General features: G+C 45.9%; 3 protein-coding genes and 1 long non-coding RNA gene across 6 annotated transcripts; 3 read left to right on the forward strand and 1 right to left on the reverse strand.

The window, feature by feature from the left end:
- Positions 1 to 451: 451 nt before the first annotated feature.
- Positions 452 to 1,884, reverse strand: LOC130524296 (uncharacterized). Its single transcript, XR_008950100.1, has 4 exons — positions 1,344 to 1,884; positions 1,058 to 1,238; positions 808 to 989; positions 452 to 690 (listed from the first exon to the last, which is right to left on the reverse strand). It is a non-coding gene; the product is annotated as an uncharacterized LOC130524296 (long non-coding RNA).
- A 4,220-nt stretch (positions 1,885 to 6,104) lies between these two features.
- On the forward strand, positions 6,105 to 9,551 carry pth4 (parathyroid hormone 4). Of its 2 annotated transcripts, none has more exons than XM_057029511.1 (3): positions 6,105 to 6,218; positions 7,654 to 7,739; positions 8,254 to 9,551. In XM_057029511.1, the coding sequence occupies exons 2-3, from the start codon at positions 7,657 to 7,659 to the stop codon at positions 8,507 to 8,509; spliced, it is 339 nt and encodes a 112-aa protein (XP_056885491.1). In that variant the 5' UTR covers positions 6,105 to 6,218; positions 7,654 to 7,656; the 3' UTR covers positions 8,510 to 9,551. The 2 variants fall into 2 exon arrangements, with proteins under 2 accessions (XP_056885491.1, XP_056885490.1); XM_057029510.1 differs by having other exon boundaries at positions 6,116 to 6,218; positions 7,580 to 7,739.
- Positions 9,552 to 9,671: 120 nt separating this feature from the next.
- On the forward strand, positions 9,672 to 17,315 carry cept1b (choline/ethanolamine phosphotransferase 1b). 2 transcript variants are annotated; one of them, XR_008950044.1, is made up of 11 exons: positions 9,672 to 9,869; positions 10,308 to 10,551; positions 11,030 to 11,204; positions 11,922 to 12,069; positions 12,140 to 12,281; positions 13,558 to 13,642; positions 13,728 to 13,859; positions 14,285 to 14,443; positions 14,762 to 14,887; positions 15,218 to 15,444; positions 16,632 to 17,315. XR_008950044.1 is itself a non-coding variant. In XM_057029504.1 (10 exons), exons 2-10 carry the CDS (start codon positions 10,361 to 10,363, stop codon positions 15,338 to 15,340), a joined length of 1,281 nt encoding a protein of 426 aa, XP_056885484.1. In that variant the 5' UTR covers positions 9,672 to 9,869; positions 10,308 to 10,360; the 3' UTR covers positions 15,341 to 17,315. The 2 variants fall into 2 exon arrangements, 1 of the variants encoding a protein (XP_056885484.1); XM_057029504.1 differs by having other exon boundaries at positions 15,218 to 17,315.
- An 812-nt stretch (positions 17,316 to 18,127) lies between these two features.
- dram2b (DNA-damage regulated autophagy modulator 2b) lies at positions 18,128 to 20,927 on the forward strand. The gene is made up of 8 exons (XM_057029509.1): positions 18,128 to 18,347; positions 19,021 to 19,155; positions 19,254 to 19,321; positions 19,537 to 19,679; positions 19,750 to 19,927; positions 20,099 to 20,181; positions 20,264 to 20,356; positions 20,463 to 20,927. The coding sequence occupies exons 2-8, from the start codon at positions 19,025 to 19,027 to the stop codon at positions 20,574 to 20,576; spliced, it is 810 nt and encodes a 269-aa protein (XP_056885489.1). The 5' UTR covers positions 18,128 to 18,347; positions 19,021 to 19,024; the 3' UTR covers positions 20,577 to 20,927.
- Positions 20,928 to 20,945: the final 18 nt, after the last annotated feature.

Raw genomic sequence — 20,945 nt, forward strand, 5'->3', positions numbered from 1 at the left:
GATGACATCCACCAGTTCAAAATAAAACAGGACATGATGAAAACAAGAACAAAAACCTGTACAGGAGAGACACTTAACACTGGTCCTGACAAATGCTCGTCTGATCACTGAATTAACAAAATTAACAACAGTTGGAAAAGCCTGATTTTTTTTCTTCTCTATTTCTTCTCAACAAATAATGACGTGTTATTCAAATTTACACTAAATGAACATCTGTCAAGGCCACCTGGGTTTCTTTTGGATCAGAGCCTCAGACTTGGAAAACTTGTTTTTTTCAGCAGTTCGACACAAAACATGGGTAACATTTATTGAGCAACCTCTAAAAGCATTCACCTAGCCCCAAGTCCACCACATGGTCCCCATGTTGGCCCATCTGGGCTGGGCGTATGACAAAAATAGTTACTTAGAAACCAGAGACCAGACACCAGTCATTTGCTCAGGTATTGTGAGATGTAGGATAATAATGTGTTTATTTAGGCAGTAGTCATAAAGGGTTACATATCATTATAAGGTTCACATTTCCTGAAAATTAAGTAAAGTAAAAAAGAGGAACATCGGCTGTCAAATGACCTCAGGGCTGCGCTTCTGGCAAGATACTTGAACGGAACCACGGGTGGTACCACATCTGTTCCAGGGTAATACACTGATCCGGGTTGAATAGCAAACAGGTCTTCAAAAACTTCTTACAGCCTGAGGAGGGTAGACAGAGAGAAAAGTGACCCTTAGAACGAAAGCTGCATTCATTAATTACAAGTTCACACAATTGCAAAATATTAATAAAGAAAAGAAGCAGTGGCATCTCTTTACCTTCAGACACTTTTAACTTCTTTATGGTGAGGAAATTTACGCAGTGCTGCATCCCTGTTGTGAACAAGTCAGTATTTTCACTAGTAGTTGCAGGAGGATGGAGCCGAGTCGCCAGACGGTGGTCGGGCCAGCTTCATAGGTTTCCTGGTGGTTAAACTCTGGAGACCAAGAGCAAGAGGTTCCTGTGAGAAAAGAAAAAGGTTTTAAATAAAAGTCTCCAAATCAGACGTCAGCATGAGTTCAGCCGTACCGGCGTAGCTGCGATATCCCAGCGTCACAAAACAGCCACAACCAAAGTCAATGATGCGCACTCGAGGAATGCGCCAAGCATCATAGAATTGGTTGAGAATGTTTTCTAGTTTTAGATCACCGTGGAAGACGCCTGCCTCATGTATTTGAATTGCAGCTTCCACCAGCTGCCTCATGAATTCCTGATGGACAGAAAGAAGAGTTAAAGAACATCCAAAGATATTATCAGACTGAGCTCTGCAGCAGTGGGAGGTGATCCACAGTAACACAATAGCCAGCATTATTACCTTAGCCAGGCCTTCATCTATTTGGCCATTGTCGTACTCGAACAGGTTCATGCAGTTCTCTGGCCTCTCCATGATCAGTAGGACTTCATCATCCAGGTCACTCCATGCTAATGGTGATACGTCTGTATGACAGCTCAACAGCCAATGTTGCACAGTGGTTAGTTGTTAGTATACTGAGCAGGGGAACTTTGTTGACTATACCTTTGTCTTTCATGCCAAGATTCTTTCATCCATCTTGACTTTGATGTCTTCATGTATGTCTTTCAAAATGGCTTTGGTGTTTCTTTAATGTTTTGACTCTGAACAAAGTCTATATGCTTTGATCCCAGCCATTGTTGTGTTTTGCGTGTTTATTCAAGGTAGTTTTCTTTGTCAACTGGACTGTTTTTCTTCTCTTTTGACATTTTGCCTTCTATCCAGAGCTTCTTCAGTTCTGAACTCGCTGGGTACAAAATATAGCCGTTTTGCAAGATTTGGACGACCAGTCTGCATTTATGGACAGAACCAGTTTGTGTTGGGAACAATGCTATTAAAAGCTGAGCTGTAATGGGATGTTATGATGTTATTTGTCCTGTTGTTCAAAATGAAAGAATGTGTAGCAGTACCTGCCCCCAGCTTAGCCTAATAGTCTTTGGGGGAGGCTGTAATAGGCCCTGCCTGCACACCACTCGCGTGTCAGTCACTCGCCCTGAGACCTCCCTTGCTCTCGCCTTGACTCTTCTTTCCTGGGTGGTTCTTTCCGTCTGCCTTCTGGCTGCCACATCGCGTTTTGGTCGCTGGCTGACAATGTCCTGCGGATCGTTAAACCATTCATGATTTGTGTCACAGCAGGAAAGACATTGTTTGGCCGCTGGTGTGATCGCCTTTGGGTACTCGCTTCTTTCCCGAGGGTTTGGTCCGGACGTATGGCGGAGTCCATCAAGAGGTGAGCGCAGGGTGGCTGCTTCATTGATGCTCCCTGCTCCTGATCGAGTGGCTGCCGGTGAGTGTTGCCTTTGGTGGTGTGGGTCTTTGGCTGCGGGACTGATGAATGCGGGCTGCCGTGGAGGGATGTGGTGCCGGCTCGCTGGCTTCCAGGCCCGTGGGCGCGGAGGTGACAGCTGGATTCATCTGGTAGCCGAGGGTTCCCCATCGTGGTGGCTTCCGTTCCCGCTGGACATTGGCCTGGTGCGGTCGTTGGGATCCTTGCACCTCCTCCTCGTTGGCGGCGGGATTTATCACCGGATTGGGTGGTGAAAGTTGCAGCTGCTGCATCCCTTGGACAGCAATCGTAGGTCCTGGTTGTGTTGACTTCGACCATGCAACCCACTCAACTCGACTCTACCGACAGCATATTTCAATTAATATAATGTATTTCTGTATGTTCTAACTATTCTCTCCTCTACCTGCCCCCCCTCGTCTCCCTTCTCCTCTCTCTCTACCCAGCCGGCCATCAGCAGGAGGGTCCCCCTATATGAGCATGGTCCTGCTCAAGGTTTCTGCCTGTTAAAGGGGAGTTTTTCCTTGCCACTGTTGCTTGTCTGGGGTTAGGCCCTGGGATTCTGGAAAGCGCCTTGAAACAATTTTGATTGTATAAGACGCTATATAAATAAAGATTGATTTGATTTGATTTGATTTCAATGGTCTCTGTCAGGAACCAGATAAGAACCCAAATGCGACACACGAGTCTGGCTGAACACTGCTTTATTGTCGGACACAGACAACAGACAGGATTCTCCGGGGAGCAAGCAGAACAGAATAGTCGGGGACAGGCAAGGTTGAGATCGGGCAGAAGGCAGACGGAGTTTACAGGGGAGCAGGCTAAACAGAATGGTCAGGAACAGGCAAGGTCGGAACCGGGCAGGCAGGCAAACAGGAATACGCTGGAAAGTCATCGGGAACGAATAACGATCTGGCAGGGAGCAGGTGTGCCTCCGGGGATTAAGAAAGGGGCTCATTAGTGTCCTGATGCACAACAGGTGTGCGGGGTGAGGTGGCTCACGGGCATGATTGCCCACAGCTGTGACAGGTCTCTGTGGATGGCAACAGAGCTTGAAGTATAAAGCTGATATGGACTGATGCTCTTGAGCTGAAATATCCTGCAAAACTGGTGCACACATTTGAAGTCTATCAGAGGCTCTTTCTTGGCATGAACGTCATGTGTCCCAAACCATCATCCAAGTACACTAATTTGCTGAGCAAGCTGAGTAGAATTTTTATTTTCAGTTTGAGATTGATGGGTTTTTTAAAAAACATTTGCAGCCACATGGAGGGTGTGAGATTTCAGACAGAGCTATACGTTTAAGAAATAAGTGTTGTGGCAACGCAGCTGAGCCAGTTTCTGCCAGGCCGAGGGAGGGGGAGGATGAAGAGTGTGTGCGTGTGTGTGTGTCTGTGTGCGTGTTCGCAAGTGTGTGTGCGCGCTTGCTCGGTCGGTCAACTAACTTTTACCGCTGTGCCATCTTTGCTATGCTGAATTTTGTACAGTATGGCTATATTTATGCCAGAAATTATAATAAATAATTAAATCATAATTATAATAAAAATAAATATTTGAAATCTCTTTTCAGCTTGTTCTTCATTTGAAATTCTTGCTTTTCACTAGAAAGTCTATTTATCTATGGTGTGCTTTAATGATAAATTTTACAGTATAATTAATCAATTGAGATGAATGTCAGGGTTATTCAGTTTATTCACCAGAAGTACATTCATCTCAATTTAGGCTTTTTTAGGTAGAATGAAAATGATATTATTCATTATTCTCTCTCTACCCAGCAGGCCATCAGCAGGAGGGTCCCCCTACATGAGCCTGGTCCTGCTCAAGGTTTCTTCCTGTTAAAGGGGAGTTTTTCCTGCCACTGTTGCTTGTCTGGGGTCAGGCCCTGGGATTCTGGAAAGCGGCTTGAAACAATTCTGATTGTAAAAGATGCTATATAAATAAAGATTGATTGATATTATTCTATTATATGAGCCTTTGAGCTCATATAATTAAGTTGAGTTAAATCACTACTACTGATAATGCCTATTTGGATCAATCAAGAAAATTAAGTTTAATCAACTCATAAAATTCCAGTTGATTTAAACCAATACCACTGTTAATCTCTAGTTGGACAAACTTCATTTTCTTGATTGACCCAACTAGACATTCAGTAGTTTTGATTTAACTCAACTTAATTCCGATGAGCTCATGTAAAGTAATAAAATAATTTTCATTCTACTTAAAAAAGCCTTGAAGTTGACTCAACTTAAAAAGACCAATGCAAACGCTTGCCTTATTTTTTATAAGATACAGGCAGTTTGTTTTTTTTACAGTGTAATCATAATGAAGAGCAAGCGTGTCGAGCTGTGGTTCCACCAAGCAGTGGTTGATTTTCTGCCTTTATTTCATTTTTGGCTGTGAAGAATACTTGAAAAGTTTCATGTCATAAAGAATATGGAACTGGAGCTCCCAGCAGGCACCGGCTGGCTCAGACGCCTGCTGGGGCTGTGCACATGTCAAACACACTTGGTCCTCACATGATTTGAAAAGACGTCTTCACAGAATCAAAACCTGAAGAGGGAAAGAAGCTCAAAACTGTCAACAAACAAACACTCTTAGTCACGGGGGCCAGTTTAAGGCAGCTTTATTTGAGGCTCCAGGTCGGCGGAGAGTTCAGTTGGAGGAGTTTAAGTAGCTCGGGGTCCTGATGGCAAGTGGGGAGAGGATGGAGAGTGAGACCGACAAGTGGATGGGTGCAACGACCTCAGTGATGTGCTCGCTGTATCAGTCATGGTAAAGAAAGACTCCGGAGATCTGGAACTTTGGGCCAGGAGCGAAAGAACAAGATGCTGGACACAGGTGGCACAATTGAGGATTTTCCACAGGGTGACCAGGTGCTCCCTTAGCAATAGGGAGCCCTCCAGGAAGAGCTTGGCGTAGAGCCGCTGCTCATCCACATTGTGAGGAGCTTGCTGGTATGGTCCAGGCCTCTGTACCAAAAGTTTTGAGGGTCTCGTCACAGACAAGAGAGCCCTTTCTGTGCTAGAGCCACTCTTGAAACCAGATCAGATCCGGGCCCAGAAGGAGGTTCCTTGACAGGAACTCAGTCATCTGTTCAAAACCGCTTTGGTCTTAGACAGGAGCGGGAGAAGGGAGACTGGGCGGTAGTTCCCACTTCACACGTTCCTCCGAATGTTCTGGCAGCTCCATCACCGATCCTCCAACACAAGCCTGCATTTCTCACTGAGGGAAACTCATCTGGGAGGAGGATGTTGTCAAGGCGGCTGCATATTTAAGCCTGACTGTCGTGGAACCGCAGCTACGGGCAGAGCACTTCGTTAGTGCTGAAGGTGGCGGCCGTGGCGGCGGCAGGAGGTGATTCAGGTCAACGGGCTTTGGTGATGTCAGCGAGCTGGAGAAGAGCTCCAAGCAACAAGCATCTTAACGACACCCAGAGAAAAGTTCCTACATCGATGGTTGCTGACGTTCATCAGATCACACACACACACACGCACACACACAATTAAACTACCATTCCTCTGTCAGTCATTTTAATCACTGAAAGGAACAGATTAGAACAGAAAATACAAAATCTCTCACCGAATTTTATCCTCCTGTACAAACCTTTAATTTGCATTTGCATTTGCATTTGTGTGTGTGTGTGTGTTTAAATCTCTTCCATTGCTATACAACATTGTCTGAGTGATGACGTCATTTGATCAATCAAACACTTCTTTTGAATTTATTGTGACTCTTAAGCCTGTGGGAGTTCTGAATAGCGTGCACATGCGTGTGTGTGTGTGTGTGTGGGTGGGTGTCTGTGGATGGTTTATAAAAGGTCTCAGGTTGAATCGGCTAGCATCACTTTGATATCTGATCAACAGCAGACTGGGTTTACTACCTAGACAACAAAGCCAGTAAGTCGTCTTTTATCTTTTATTTCATATAATGTGACACTGTTTTATTGTATTTGTAAGATGTCTTTTGTCTTTTTGTTCTCAAAGTTTTGATTTGTTCCGCAACAGTCATGATAAAAATGATCAATATTACTCCACGGCTGGAGTTTGGAGAGAAATTAGCTAAATAAACTGAAACCAGAGGAAGCAGCTCAGCCATCATCCTGGGTCCCCAGCAGGTGCTACGTTCCCTGTTAGCTCTCATAAATGAAGCAGTCGTTATCATCATGTTAAAATATTCTCTACCCTGTGGGGCTTCGGGGGAAGGGGGGGTCAGGGTGTCAAAATTCTCCAGCCGTGATAGCAGACTTTTCCTTTGATCTCTCCATCCTTCATCGCCCAGGAAACGATCCCCAATCTTAGATTTGCCTTTAAGTTCCCTTAAAGATGTTTCTCCCTTCCTCATTCAAGCAACCCCAATGTCCTCGACCCTTAAGCCCTCGAAGTCAGATCCATCCTCTTTAACTTGTTGAAGACAGTTGTAAAAATGCCCCATTTTCACCAGATTTATATCAAAAGCCTGAGAAATTAGAAATGATTCAGTCTTGTATCACACATTGGCACAGTTATATCGCAGATTAGATGTAGAACAATGTGTTTTCACCTTTATTGTTATTTTATTGGATGTATTTCGTTAGGAGACCTGATCAAACCGCCCTGGATTTTCTTTTCTTACAAACGCAAAAAAGAAAAATATATCTGAAAAAGGACGAAGAGTTTGTGATGTCGAAATTTAGAAATAAAAAAGACAAAGTAGATTAGAAACTAAATAAATGAATGGGGTTTTAGTCAGAGGGAAGAGAATCCTTCGAGCAAACTTCTGGGTGGTTCTGCGGCAGCAGATCCAGACTCAGCAACTCTCTTTAATCCCTTCATGCTGCTTTAGCTTTACGCCGTTTGATGTGATTCTAAATTAATTATTCATTACTCTATTTTGTGAAGTGACCTTGAGTATCCTGAAGAAAATGTGCTATTCTTATCGATTGAAGCCCCAGTGAGAGACCGAGTCAGGTCCTTTCCAGGCGGATTTGCGTGATTTCCACATTATCAACCAGCAGATTTAGAGGTCACGACAGTTTATGAAGCTGCATGTTAAAATGGGAATGTAATGAATCGATTCTGCTGATGTTTAAATCGGCACAAACGCTCACTCCCCTGCGTTTGTGCTGTTTATGCAATGCTGCCCATTGTAGGTGGAGATTACACTGAAGCTGCATGTGGCAGCACGTTGAGCGGATTTGTTATATCCAGGATGGGTGAGGAGGCGCCTTGCTGGCTTTGCTGCTGCCTTTTATCCCCTAAACATTTTCATTTCAAACAAGATTACAGGAAAACCTGCAAACCGCTGAAAGGAGTGAACCCCCGGCTGATGTTTGCGTGACGGCGTGTGTTGCAGAAGATGCAGGCATACCATGGGTGCGCGCAGCGGTTGGCCATCGTGCTCCTTGTCTTGACGAGCTGCCGGGGTCAAGAGGACGAGAGGTGAGGTCTCCTGTTGTAGCGTCTCTACCGGCTGCCGGCTCTGAACCCCCTTCAGGTGCTTTTCTCTGCACTCCTCCTGTGGGGCTCTAGTGTAGAGGGTGGAGGTGTTCCGGTGCCTGAGGGGGGTTCTGCAGGTGCCCCCGGTTGAGCCGACAGCCCCAAAAACATTCCGGTTATCTTGAGGGATGAGTCTAAACTGTTCCTGCTGGTAGACTGACATTGGCTGTGACTTGGATGGTTCCTGACACATTATTACAAGTGTAATAACGACTTTAGACGGGGGACAGACATCCTGCGCAGCGGGTTATCAGATCTAAGACACAGATGACCCAAGAGTCCCGGGAAGAGTCTCAATGCCGCTCAGGCGGAAAGATTTCCATCTCAAAGCTCCTCATTCAGGCCCGCCAACCGAAAAATGGCCTCAGAGTATAAAGCATATTGTTATTGATGTGGGCAGCGTTACCATGCTGGTGCTGGTACCAACTAAGAGGTCCCTGCTCCTCTCTCACCGCAGCCGCCGGTCTGTGACTGAACACCAGCTGATGCACGACCGTGGCCGCAACATCCAGAGTCTGAAGCGACTCTTCTGGTTGTCCAGCGCCATCGAGGGTCTCCACACGGCGCAGAGCCGCTCTGCCGCTTTGAACCCGGTGAAGGTGTCGAACCTTGCCATGAATCCCTCCCTGGGCTCGGCCCAGCCGGCCGTCAAGAGTCTCCTGAGGGGCTTCTTTAATCCCTACCTGACTCAGCTCCCAGAGCCAGAAGCCTGAGAAAACCGTCACTCTGCTGCAGGAGCTAGCTGCAACAGTGATAATCATATTAATAACAGTAGTAACAACAATAGTAATAGTAATAATAATAATGGTTATGTTTGTCACTGTTTGAGTAACATATGTGGATGGGCAGAGATGGAGGATCTGACACCGAGATTAGACGGTTAAAAAGTGGCGAACAGAAAGCAAAACCACTGTTTCCTCATCTTACCTGGCTGTCAGGTGCCACCAGATGTCAAGTGCTACTCTATTTATCTTCACTCAGCAACGACAACAGATGAAAAATGTCACAATTTTGAGAAAAACCTACATTTAGCTGCTGAGTCTGATGTAACGGTTGTTCCGGACGTCCCATTGCTGCTCTTTCTGGTGTGATGTTTGTGCACGAATATAACTAGTGACCCAGTTTATGGAAACATATTTACGTGTTCTATGCTCATCTGATTTAATCTATACACAGAATATATACAAAAGCAGAGTTAGAGTTTAATTTGTTATAACTTCCACTGTCTTCTATAGAAATGCACCTGTGGTCAATGACTGGTGAACCAGTATGACCAGTACTTGTTGTCCATGTGAGAGTAAAAATTGTGGCGTCACGGTAACATGAACACATGTGAGCTTGTATCAAAAATCAGTAGCTTTACAATAAATAGCATGGGATTAAATACAGTGCTTTTAAAATGTATTTTAAAGAACATTGTTAAAATGTGTTGTTAATTTACACTTTAGCCATTATTGTATGGTCAACCTGGATAGGATAGTTTATTACGTAAGACATGCTGCATGTTTCATTTCTGCTGTAGAGGAAAGGCAACAAAGTCAGTCTTTTGTTTGATTTAGCTGTATTTATGAGATGTACCCCATGACCGATATTAATGTGTGGCGATGTCTTTCCAGTTATCACCATCAACAACTGGTAAGAACTCAGCTTAAATATTGTAAAAATCCATGTGTTGTTGACTGATGTTTTTATGCAATTAAAATGGAGTCCATGGCCTGTGGTTTTATTTTGTGGGAAATAAAGTTTGTGGCCGCATGCGTGGCTCTGAGTGTCTGCTTCAGCGGGTCCGAGCTGCCTGGCAAACCAAACTCAGGGTATCTGGTTTCCCGCCCACTACGGAAGTCTCGCGAGATTTCCGGGCTGGCGAACGTTGACGGCCTGCTGCTCTGACAACTTCAGTGATACCATCCGCGGTGGTTTACGAACACCTGTATACGTCCCTTTTTAAGTCATTAATAGCATCTCTGGATCACACATCCACCAAAAGTAACTGTGTGTCGGATTGAAGCGCCCTGACCGCTCACGCCGGACTGTCGCTCCTTTTTTTTTTTTTTTTCAAATAAATTCAGCCAGGTCAGTCACTGTTACATCCTTGAGTTTTTACGACTGTCGCTGTCTTTGGGTTAGCAAGTCAAGCTAGTTTAAGCTAGCTGCGGCATTCTCCAGAGCCGTTAATGGCGTAGATGTTTTTACCACATAAACGAGCACCGGTGTTTCAGCCCGATAACATATTGGATAGAGACGCCAACATATTTAAGTCCCCGGACTGGCACGTAGTCAGAGTCGTACCATCAACGCGGCTAATGCTATGTTTAGCTAACTGTTAGCGAGCAGCTGAGACCGACTACAAGTTGGTTGGTGCTGTTGACAGGCTGTTTAGTCCGCTTTCCTGGCGGCGATTGACCGATCGATCGATGAATTCGTGTTTCCACGATGTTGTCAGTGGAGTGCAGCAGTATGGAGGAGAGGAGTGACGTGTTTTCTGCCATGATGTCCATGCCTTCACCGCAGGACTGTAGACAAGCTGTTCCAGGAAGATCGTTAGCAGCGGGTAGCAGAGCTCCATGAGCGCGACGGGGCAGCAGCATGCGGGCGGCCTGCGTTCTCGCCGCGGCCTTGGAAGGGACAAGGACGCCGGGCAGAGTGTGGGCATGGAGGCGACCTGCTGGCTGTCCACCGGGGTTTTACGCAGGCTGATCGAACTGCCCTCTCCCCCCCTGTCCCGCCATCAGCTCAAAAGGCTGGAAGAGCACAGGTGAGTCCCAGTTTTACCTCAGTGGTTTCGATCCGACATGCAGGACATGGATGCAACACCAAATCTGTGACCTGTGGGTGAGACTTGACATCTGTTACACAATACACAGAATGGCTATTGCGGCCCTGTGGTAAAGCAGTGGCAGGGGAAGTCACACATTGCAGCAGCAGTATGCAAAAGTTAAAGCATGTGTGTGTGTGTCTGCATAAAATTCTTACTTCTAGTACTAAAAAAGCTCTTTGCCTTATCTATGCAGCCAAAGCCACGTGACTGCGGTCTTTCTTAGCGAGACCAGCAGCATTACAACCTGCAGCCACCCATAGAAATGAGGATAATGGCCTGAATGTGTTATTATCTGTAGCGCACGTTGCAAACACAAAAGAGACTCGTTGCTATATACGGCGCGATTAAAGGTGAGCGTCTGTTCAGAATGGGTGAGCGCTGGGCTCCTGACTCGCTCGGTGCCTCGTCCCTGCAGGTACAGCAGTTCTGGACGCTCCTTGCTGGAGCCTCTGATGCAGCGTTACTGGGAGTGGTTGGTGGGAAGAGTGCCTCCCTGGATCGCCCCGAACCTCATCACCATCATCGGCCTGGCCACCAACGTCTTCACCACGCTCGTGCTTGTGTACTACTGTCCCACCGCCACCGAGCAGGTTTGTCTTCACCTGCAGCACATTAATGCTGTCATGTAGCCAGTCGACCGCTGTTGCGCTTCCCTTTTGAAGGAAAAAGCCTTTTCTCTGCATTTCAGACCATCGGCTAAAACCAGCGGATGCTGATGTCTGCTGTAATATTTGCTCCCAGTCACTTTACCCCCCCCTTCCCAGTTTTTCCTCGTTAGTTTCGCTTTACGAAGGACTTTTGAAACTTTTCCTGTGCAACTGTGTGTTGGGATGTGGCCAAAATATCAAATATGCAAGCCTATAATTCAGGGGTGGGCAAATCCATCCCTCGAGGGCCGGATCCAAGCCGGACTTTCTGTCCTACAGGTCAACACTCTCACCTGGGGTTCCATTTACCTTGGTGAAAGCATTTCCTGCCTGGTAGGATGGAAATCCCCCCTCGAGGACTGGATTTGACCTCCTCTGATGGGCAAGTCCAATCCATGAAGGATGGAATCCAGCCAGGTTTTGCATCCTACCAGGGAGAAACCGCTTTCACCAAGGTAAATGGAACCCCAGGTGAGTGTTTACCTGTAGGACAGAAAGTCCGGCTTGGATCCGGCCCTCGAGGACTGGATTTGCCCAGCCCTGCTATAATTGGTGAAGCCACAATGTGTGCTCACGCTAATGTGTTCCAGAGGTAATCACAGTCGTGTGCAGCCATTGTGTCCTGAATGAGCGCTCATCGGGGAATGTTCCTTGTTTCAGGCTCCTCTCTGGGCCTACCTGCTGTGCGCCGTAGGCCTGTTTGTTTACCAGTCCTTAGACGCCATCGATGGCAAGCAGGCTAGGCGCACCAACAGCAGTTCTCCACTGGGGGAGCTGTTTGACCACGGATGTGACTCCCTCTCCACTGGTCGGTTCATTATGGGATGGCATTTCTGTGGGTTTACCCCTTCTGAAAGTCTCCCCGTGTGCCTCTGCAGTGTTTGTGGTGTTGGGAACCTGCATAGCAGTGCAGATGGGTACCAATCCAGACTGGATGTTCTTCTGCTGTTTTGCTGGGATGTTCATGTTCTACTGCGCCCACTGGCAGACCTACGTGTCGGGAACGCTGCGCTTCGGCATGTGAGTAGAAGAGAGCTGCGTGTTCTTTAACAATTCTAAAAAACCAAGATGGGGCCAGTTTTTCCAGCGCTGATGCTCATGTCAGGACGCTGCGCTCCGAGTGGCGTTCCAGGCCTGCTGAGCTTGACCGGTTCCTGCACTTCACAGTCTCACGGCCTTTTACGAAGTTCCTCGGGATTTTTGTTGCAGTGAAAAGTTGCTGATATGAACTTTGATGAGTCGTTGAGGTGACAATTGCAACTATAAGCAGTTTTCCGTGGGGTCATGAGTCGAATGGTCACTATGGGGTGTCAGCACTAATTGCTTCCACTACACTTCTACATTTTGCAATAATAATCTGAGAGTTTTACTAGTTTTCACTTTCGACAGCAAACATTATTCGATTTTATATAAAAGAGCCATTAAGTTAGTTTTAAGTCTGATTATAGTGTATTCTGACGATAAGAATATTCGGTTAAAGTTTCAGACATTTGTCAAGAACAATGTTTTAGGATGTTTAGTGGCCTTCAAACAAAAACTTTACAGAGTCTTTAATCTGGAGGGAGCAGATTAAAGGGGTGAGGAGGATTCTCCTGAGGTGAGGAGCAGATTAAAGAGTGAGGAGGATTCTCCTGAGGTGAGGAGCAGATTAAAGGAGTGAGGAGGATTCTCCTGAGGTGAGGAGCAGATTAAAGGAGTGAGGAGGATTCTCCTAAAGTGAGGAGCAGATTAAAGGAGTGAGGAGGATTCTCCTGAGGTGAGGAGCAGATTAAAGGAGTGAGGAGGATTCTCCTAAAGTGAGGAGCAGATTAAGGAGTGAGGAGGATTCTCCTGAGGCGAGGAGCAGATTAAAGGAGTGAGGAGGATTCTCCTGAGGTGAGGAGCAGATTAAAGGAGTGAGGAGGATTCTCCTGAGGTGAGGAGCAGATTAAAGGAGTGAGGAGGATTCTCCTGAGGTGAGGAGCAGATTAAAGGAGTGAGGAGGATTCTCCTGAGGTGAGGAGCAGATTAAAGGAGTGAGGAGGATTCTCCTAAAGTGAGGAGCAGATTAAAGGAGTGAGGAGGATTCTCCTGAGGTGAGGAGCAGATTAAAGGAGTGAGGAGGATTCTCCTGAGGTGAGGAGCCGATTAAAGGAGTGAGGAGGATTCTCCTGAGGTTTGAGTCGTGACCGTTTTTCCAGACCTGTGAGGTCATTAAGGGTATTTAAGTGCTGTGGGCGGAGTCAGGGGCAGCCTGGAGCCTGAAAATGAAGGAGGTCAAAGGTCAAACGTGTGCTCCTTTCTCTCTCCCGTCCAGCATCGATGTGACCGAGGTGCAGATCTTCATCATCACCTTGTACCTACTGGCCGCCGCGGGAGGATCTGCGTTTTGGCAGTCACCGGTGAGTGCGGCGTCGACCACATCCAGCAGCAGATGTGCACGCCGTTCGCTCCCTCCTGCTAACCGCGGCCTGTCTGTGATTCCAGATTCCCGTCTTAAATATCCAGATGAAGATGGTTCCTGCCGTCTGTACTTTTTTAGGTGCCATCTTCTCCTGCACTAATTACTTCAGAGTTATTTTCACAGGAGGTGTCGGCAAAAACGGATCCACGATAGCAGTAAGTTCTGTCCGCGTAATGAGCCCGAGCTCGGATCGATTGATTCAGCATTGCTGATGCTGTGCAGCAGCTAGCTGCTCTGTGTGTCCCCGATATGTCCAGCCAGGTCCCACTCATCTGTCCAGTCGCTGTGTCCACCTCAGATGATGAGTGCTTGTGAGGCCGTTCTTGCATTTCTACACCATCAAGTCTTTAGTTTCCTGCAGCTAAAGAGGATTTAACCAGACTGAACCGGACAGTAGCGCCACCTGTAGCTTGGTCCGTGTGTGCGTCCACTCCTCCGTGGATTGGGAAGCAGCCTCCACCTGTTCATATGTTGTCAAACATGTTGTCTCGGATGTTGTTGTGTCACCAGCTGATGACGGCTCCAAAGTGTGTTTCTATTTTAACCTCCTGTCTTTTCACTGTCTTCTCTCTGTCCTCAGGGAACCAGTGTCCTCTCTCCAGTCTTACATATTGGTTCAGTTATAATTTTGGCCGTGATGATATACAAGAAATCCGCTGTTCAGCTCTTTGAGAAACATCCGTGTCTTTATATCTTGGCCTTTGGCTTTGTCTCAGCCAAAATCACAAATAAATTAGTTGTAAGTTGTGATAATTGTTGTCTTTTCTAACCCCCGGGACTGTTGGGAAACTGTCTTTGTTTTAGCATCATGTGCTGGCAGCTCTACGTGAGCCTGCCATTGTCAAGAAACAAGCACACATGTGATTAGCTCAGCTCTTCCAGTGCACGAACCAGTTTCCCCATCATGCAGCACTGGAGCATCTTCCTGCTGCTTTGGCCTGTGCACAATAAATAACTCCTGTTGATCAAATACTGTAGAAATCTTGTGTGAAGTGTAGCACATTTAGCAGCTGACGCTATTACGCTGCGTGGCTAACGCTTCTCTGTCTGTCTACAGGTAGCTCACATGACTAAAAGCGAGATGCATCTTCACGATTTAGTCTTTTTGGGACCGGGGCTACTGTTCCTGGATCAGTATTTCAATAGTTTTATTGACGAGTACCTTGTGCTGTGGATTGCACTGGTAAGTTCCCGATGACACTCTGGATGTTTAGAATGATCAAACCCACTTTTCTCGTTGTGTCGTGATGCCAAAAAAAAGAGCCGTCGCTCATCGCCCAGGCGGTCGTGGACCCAAAATGTGCTTAAAGCAATAAAATGCAGATATAAATGTATGTGGAGAGGAACGTAGAAGTACTCAGATGTTTTTCTAAGATGGATTCCACCAATATCTAATTAAGGGGATGGGTTTTATTGGCGTTATTGGAGTGGTCCTACATATTTAGGGCGGTGAAGAGGACTTGTCCGACACACACCAAAGCTGACCGTGTCTTGTTTGTTCTCTCCCCTGCAGGTGATTTCGTTCTTTGACTTGGTGCGTTACTGTGTCAGTGTTTGCAACCAGATTGCCTGCCATCTTCACATTTGTGTGTTTAAAATCAAGCCTTGCTCAGTGCTGACCTCAGCCTCCCACTAGAGACACGCCCCGCCTGACTCTGTCCAGCCCGCTTCCCCGTGTGTCCCACCGTGTCCAGCGTAGGGATGATGCATTGTGCGACGGCGTGCTGTTGCCAACTGAATGTGAGGATAAATGGTATATATTGAGATACTGGTGTCCTGCTCTCTTTGGTTCTTTTTCGCTGGTGCAGAATTCACGTCAATATTCTGCCTCAGGGATGGAAAAACTCAAGGTTACACTTGCGAAGGGCACAGGTGCTACTAACTGTGTTAAAGAAAAAAGCTTCAATGTCTTTTAAGGGTCCTTCCATAGAAAACGTATAGGAACTGAATCAAACCTTGCTTCTTTTATATGTAACAAGATTTGCATAATGTTCATTCTGCAAATATCAAACTTAACAATTTCTGTGCTTCTCTTTCCAGTTAACTCTCATTAACCTTTTTTTTTTTTTCCACTCATATGACTTTTAAAGCTAAATTCTCGGCAAATGTTTCGCACCAAAACGAAACGTGCTGCCATTTATTCATCCTTCTTTTTATGTATCTGCCACTTCCGTACACCAGTTATTCACTGCCAAAACCACTAAGTTGGACGTACATGTTTATTTTTGGCTTCGAGGGATTCACTCCACGTCGTTGTACCATAAATCCGTATTTTATAACTCCATGTAGTGTCTTAAACATATTCTGTTGGAATAAAAAGCTGTAACTGGGTGGCGCGTGTGATATCCGAGGGAAAATGCTAAATAAAAAAGGTGGTAAGAGTAAAGGGATAATTGTGTGTCAATAGGAACACTCCAGAGTCCTGTCTGTTTTAAACTCTTTATACCATAAAAACCGGGGTTAAAGCGCAGTTCGGACCCGGCTGTATTACAGTAGCAACTTTAAAGTGATCCCACGTCCTTCTCTACTCTTGTTATTGTTTGTCTTCGATAAGAAGCGCCTTTATTTAGATGTTATGAAACCAGCCGTAACCCTCGGCAACGCCACTGCATGTGTGGGGGGGGGGGCTCTAACGTCTTTTTAATCTCCATTTTAGAAGGCCGTGCATCAAACTACGCAAGTCATTATTTTTATGGGTTTTTTTTTTTTTTTTAAAGAAAAATCATCTATATTTTGTCAGATTTTCCCTTGATTTTGCAGGTATTAGGAACAAAGATGGGTGTGTTTTAAGGTTAAATCTTGAGTTTGGTGTTACGTTAGTGCTCAGGTCAAGTAGTAATGAAATGAATGGAGGTTCAGGTCCACAAAAAGGTTTTCTCCTTCACTTTTCAAGCTGTTTTTTTTATTATTATTATTTTCATCAACAGATTTCACCACCAGACCAGAGCAATAACATGTCAGCTGACTTTTTGTGCCGTCACAAACAAAATGGCTTTTCTCTCTTCAAACAATGAAAAATCCAATAAAATGGCGTTTTTTTTGCTGAACAATGAGTGATGTTCAACGTTGTCTTAAACCATCTGTGTTTGTGGTGTCCGGTGAGACTCGGAACGCACTTGCAGGCTGATGTTGCCAGTATGTTGACAGCGAGCGAGCGCGTCTCCTCGTTGCCTCTGAATGCTGCTACGGTTGTGCGACGGTTGACTCCAAAGCAAACACAGCTCCGACTGAATGTGTTACTGGATGTTCAGGTGTTGACTGACAAGTGAAAATGTTAAAGTGGGTCCTGCTTCCTCTGCCACCTTCACGTCACGTTGCTGCTTCTCAGTGTGTAATGTTGCTTTTTGCCTGGAACCTGTTTTCATTTGGGGAAGACGTTTGTGTATTTTTAATTTATTGGCCCATTGTTCCATCTGCAGATATTAACCAGTTGTTAAAATGGTCAAGAAGACATCAAATCTGATGCGTTGACTGTGGAAAGAGTCCAGATCGGCACAAAAGCCTAAAAGGTTCTTTTCACATGAAACCAAACATTATCCTCAAATTTCTTGTTGCCTTCTAACCTTGAATTAAGAATATGTGATTTATAGAATAAAGATGTAAATCATAAATTGAGGTTGCATTCTTTTATTGAAGATGTGTCTGTGTGGAGAAATTAACAATTAAATTAACAATTTCAGTTAGTGTGAAATGAGTTCCAGCTGGAGTTGCAGCTACCCATCTGGCAATGACTTATTAATATTTAAAGTGTCATATTGAGAAACATCTATGGAGAAAGAGTTCAGGTATGACTAGAAATGACAAAATGTTAAAGTTCATTATGAAAAAAATCTGAGGAACACCCGTTTGCTTATTTTCCTCTTATTTAGCTTGGAAGCAACACCAAAGTTAGAGATGTTTAATTTGTGTGAATTGATCCAGAACCAGTCGGTGTGTGGAACAAATTAATGATTATTATTATTTCAACAGATTACAGGGATTCAAGTGATACTCTAAAGAAATGATCTACTAAATGTTGCCTTAAAAATGTTACCCATGGACTGTAGTTTGCCATTATTGTACAACTTTCATTAGTTTAGATGATTCTGTGTAGACAAACTGGACAAATTCTCAGTTGTGATGCAGCAAAAGCTTCAGTCTCTCATCACAACTACTCTAATAGTAAAACGGCCTTGACGATTTGGGTTTTGCACATTTAGAAAACCTTCCAAAACGAGCAATTCAATTCAATATTCAATAATAAAATGGTAAAAATAAATAAATAATAATGATATAACTGCTTGAAACAACGTGAACGATTACAGAGTTCGCCATTGACCGAACTAACTAACCAGCTAACTAACTAACTGGGTTTTTGAACAAACCTGACCTTCCAGACCAAACTCGGGGAAGAGGAAGTTTATTTTCTGCGCATGCGCACCAAACCGGTCCTGCCCTATTAGACAGAAACGAAAGTAGGTGAAGAAGCTGAGGATCAATAAAGTCACACATTTCTCCTCTTTCCTCATGGATTAAAGAGGTTTGACTCAGTTCCGATCAGCAGTTTAATGGTTACCAATAATCGCCCTCTCGGTGACGTCAGGGCCGCTGTAGGACGCACGTGACTGTCATTACATTAGAACTGTCTCTCAGGCTGATTCGAGGTAAGTTTCTTTCTTTTCTTCCTTGAACTTACTTCAAACAATTTTAGGGACTTTTGGGTGTTTTCCCCCCTTTATTTTGAAGTTACTGTCCGATGTTTCCAGCGAGGTTTGACGTTCTTTCATCTCTTTTGGAGAAGTCGATCCTTCCTCTTTACGCATCATCAAAAGACATTAAAACGCAATTATTGTTTCACCTGACGTGTCAAAAGAATCAGAAGGACGCCTGAAATGCTCCAAAACCTCCAATAGCTTGCAACGAAAGGCTATCTTTTTGTTGTTGAAGTGTCTGTAGGAGTCATTTCATCATTAAAACAGCTGCTATATTTTCGAAAGTTGGAGTTTATCTTACATTAGTTCCTCTGTGAGGCTGCATAAATTAATCTGCATCATAAGGATTAAGCTTTGCATAAAAATAAAAGCACGATCAAGCTAGTTCCTTTTGTTGGTGACATCTGCGCCCTTGTGAGAGGATGCGAGGACCAGATGGCTGCAGAGCTCAGGGTTGGCCAGGCAAATCAGCCATTATCTATAGATACCAGCCTGTAGAGTCATAGCAGTTTCCTGCCGTCACAGGATGTGCCGCTTGAAATAACCTTCAGAGAAGTAGACATGAGCAGGGAGGAAGTGGGTCGAGGGCGGCCGGTGATGGGAGTCCTGTTTTTGGCGTCCGCAGGGTCATGTGGTGGTTCCAGCAGGGCCTCTGCTGGCTGCCTGCAGCACTGGTCGTCTGGACAGCAGCATCCTTCGGCCTCGCTTACATCACAGCCGTGGTTCTGAACCATGTGGACCCTCTGCTGCCGTACATCAGGTGCCCTCTCTCTCTCTCGTTTATTATGTGCATTAAATGACACCTGTGGTCTTTCTTCTTTGCATGCCTGTAAGTTAAACGTGTGACGTGTGTTGCAGCGACATGGGAACCATGGCGCCGGAGAGGTGCGTGTTCGGGATCATGCTGGACGTTTCCTCCTTTTTAGGTGAGCTGGCGCCTTCGTTTCCTCGATTGGGAGAAACGTTCATCCCTTACATGTGCGGGGCGTCTCGAGTGGTTGCAAAACAAGCTTTTTAATACTTTGTCGCAGCCTCTTGGCAACACGCGGAGCCTTTTTCTGATCTGTTGTAAAAGATTCGGGGGTCTGAAGGACTGGCGGTCAAGCCCTGACTGATAGCTCTTTTCTTTTTTAACGCCCAGGCATGGCCACGGTGTACGTACGCTACAAGCAGGTGGGGGCTCTGACGGCCGAGGGAAGCCCCAGTTTGAGCCGACTAAACCGCGTCGGGCTGGTGCTCGGCCTCATCAGCTCCCTCGGGATGTGCGTGGTTGCAAACTTCCAGGTGAGTGCCGGAAGTGCTGGATCCATCCGATCGTTGGCATCAAAGCACTAAGGAACCTCCGTCCAAGCAGAAAACGACGCTGTTCTCGGTACACCTGGTGGGGGCCGTACTGACCTTCGGCGTGGGGGCTCTCTACATCCTGGTTCAGACCCTGCTGTCACTCCACATGCAGCCTCACTTCCACAGCAAGACGGTCTACCTGGCTCGCCTGGCCATCGGAGTGTGGACACTGTGCAGCATCATCAGCAGTATCCTGTAATCATGTGGTCGTCCTGGAGGGGGCGGGGACGTGGGGGGGAGTCCACCTGAGATGGTGGACTGAGCCATAACAGGTTTCTAAAATGGACTGGCCTTCTGAGCAGAGGGGAGGTTATAACTAAACCAGGGACAGACGGCTGTGACCCTTGACCTCTCCTCAGTGTTCGTCTCTTCGGTCATCATGTACAGCACCCTGGCGGGCGTGGACGTGACCCACAAACTGCACTGGATCCCCGGAGAGAAGGTCAGGCCTCTTCCGCTTTTAAGAACGCTGTTTGTGGGTTTGTCTCTTCCCCTCACGGGCGTGGGTGCGGTGTCTTCCTCAGGGTTACACAGCTCATATCATCAGCACGGTGTCCGAGTGGTCTCTGGCCTTCTCCTTCTTCAGCTTCTTCCTCACCTACATCAGGGACTTTCAGGTAGTCCTCTTCCACACACCCCGTCATATACGTTATCTGTTAGCGTGACTTGCACTGTGTCTTACTGACTTGTTTTCTTTACATCCCTTTTTTTTTTTTACTAAAGAAAATTAAGTTGCGTGCAGTAGCGGACTTGCAGAGCCGGCACTTGTACAATGGGCCACATTACCACAACCAGACGCCCTCAGAAACGTCCCCGCTGCTGGTCGGGGGCAGGTAGGGGGCAGGAGGGGGGCTGGATGGACCAGCAGTGGACCAGCCTGCAGGAACTCTTTTCTAACTACGCTCCAGAGGCTTATATTGTTGTTGTCGTAGCCTTTAAAATGTCAGTAAACTCCAAACTAACCTTTCAAACGCCAGTTAAAAACCAAACATCTGACACATCGTGATGATTCTGATCACGTCTTTTTTCCTACTTTATCCAAATGATGCCAAATAATGCGGAAAATTGCCGTTTCACACATTTTTGGTTTCTAAATTCCTGTTTTTATTTATACAACTGCTGTATTTAAGGCGATGTGTAGCGATTGTGCTTTTTGGAAGCCGCACTAATAAAGGTGTTTACTACAAACTGTCATTTTAAATACAT

The sequence above is a fragment of the Takifugu flavidus genome, chromosome 4 (assembly GCF_003711565.1).
Source record: "Takifugu flavidus isolate HTHZ2018 chromosome 4, ASM371156v2, whole genome shotgun sequence".
Classification (NCBI taxonomy): Eukaryota; Metazoa; Chordata; class Actinopteri; order Tetraodontiformes; family Tetraodontidae; genus Takifugu; species Takifugu flavidus.

What these genes read in the sequence shown, in the direction of transcription:
- pth4 (XM_057029511.1), top strand. Translation starts at nt 7,657, where the DNA reads ATGCAGGCATACCATGGGTGCGCGCAGCGGTTGGCCATCGTGCTCCTT. An exon ending in CGGGGTCAAGAGGACGAGAG is followed by an intron (nt 7,740 to 8,253) that starts GTGAGGTCTCCT and finishes CTCTCACCGCAG; the next exon opens with CCGCCGGTCTGTGACTGAAC.
- cept1b (XM_057029504.1), top strand. Translation starts at nt 10,361, where the DNA reads ATGAGCGCGACGGGGCAGCAGCATGCGGGCGGCCTGCGTTCTCGCCGC. An exon ending in CTGCGTTTTGGCAGTCACCG is followed by an intron (nt 13,643 to 13,727) that starts GTGAGTGCGGCG and finishes CTGTGATTCCAG; the next exon opens with ATTCCCGTCTTAAATATCCA. An exon ending in TTGTGCTGTGGATTGCACTG is followed by an intron (nt 14,888 to 15,217) that starts GTAAGTTCCCGA and finishes TCTCCCCTGCAG; the next exon opens with GTGATTTCGTTCTTTGACTT.
- dram2b (XM_057029509.1), top strand. Translation starts at nt 19,025, where the DNA reads ATGTGGTGGTTCCAGCAGGGCCTCTGCTGGCTGCCTGCAGCACTGGTC. An exon ending in CCTCTGCTGCCGTACATCAG is followed by an intron (nt 19,156 to 19,253) that starts GTGCCCTCTCTC and finishes CGTGTGTTGCAG; the next exon opens with CGACATGGGAACCATGGCGC. An exon ending in GGACGTTTCCTCCTTTTTAG is followed by an intron (nt 19,322 to 19,536) that starts GTGAGCTGGCGC and finishes TTTAACGCCCAG; the next exon opens with GCATGGCCACGGTGTACGTA.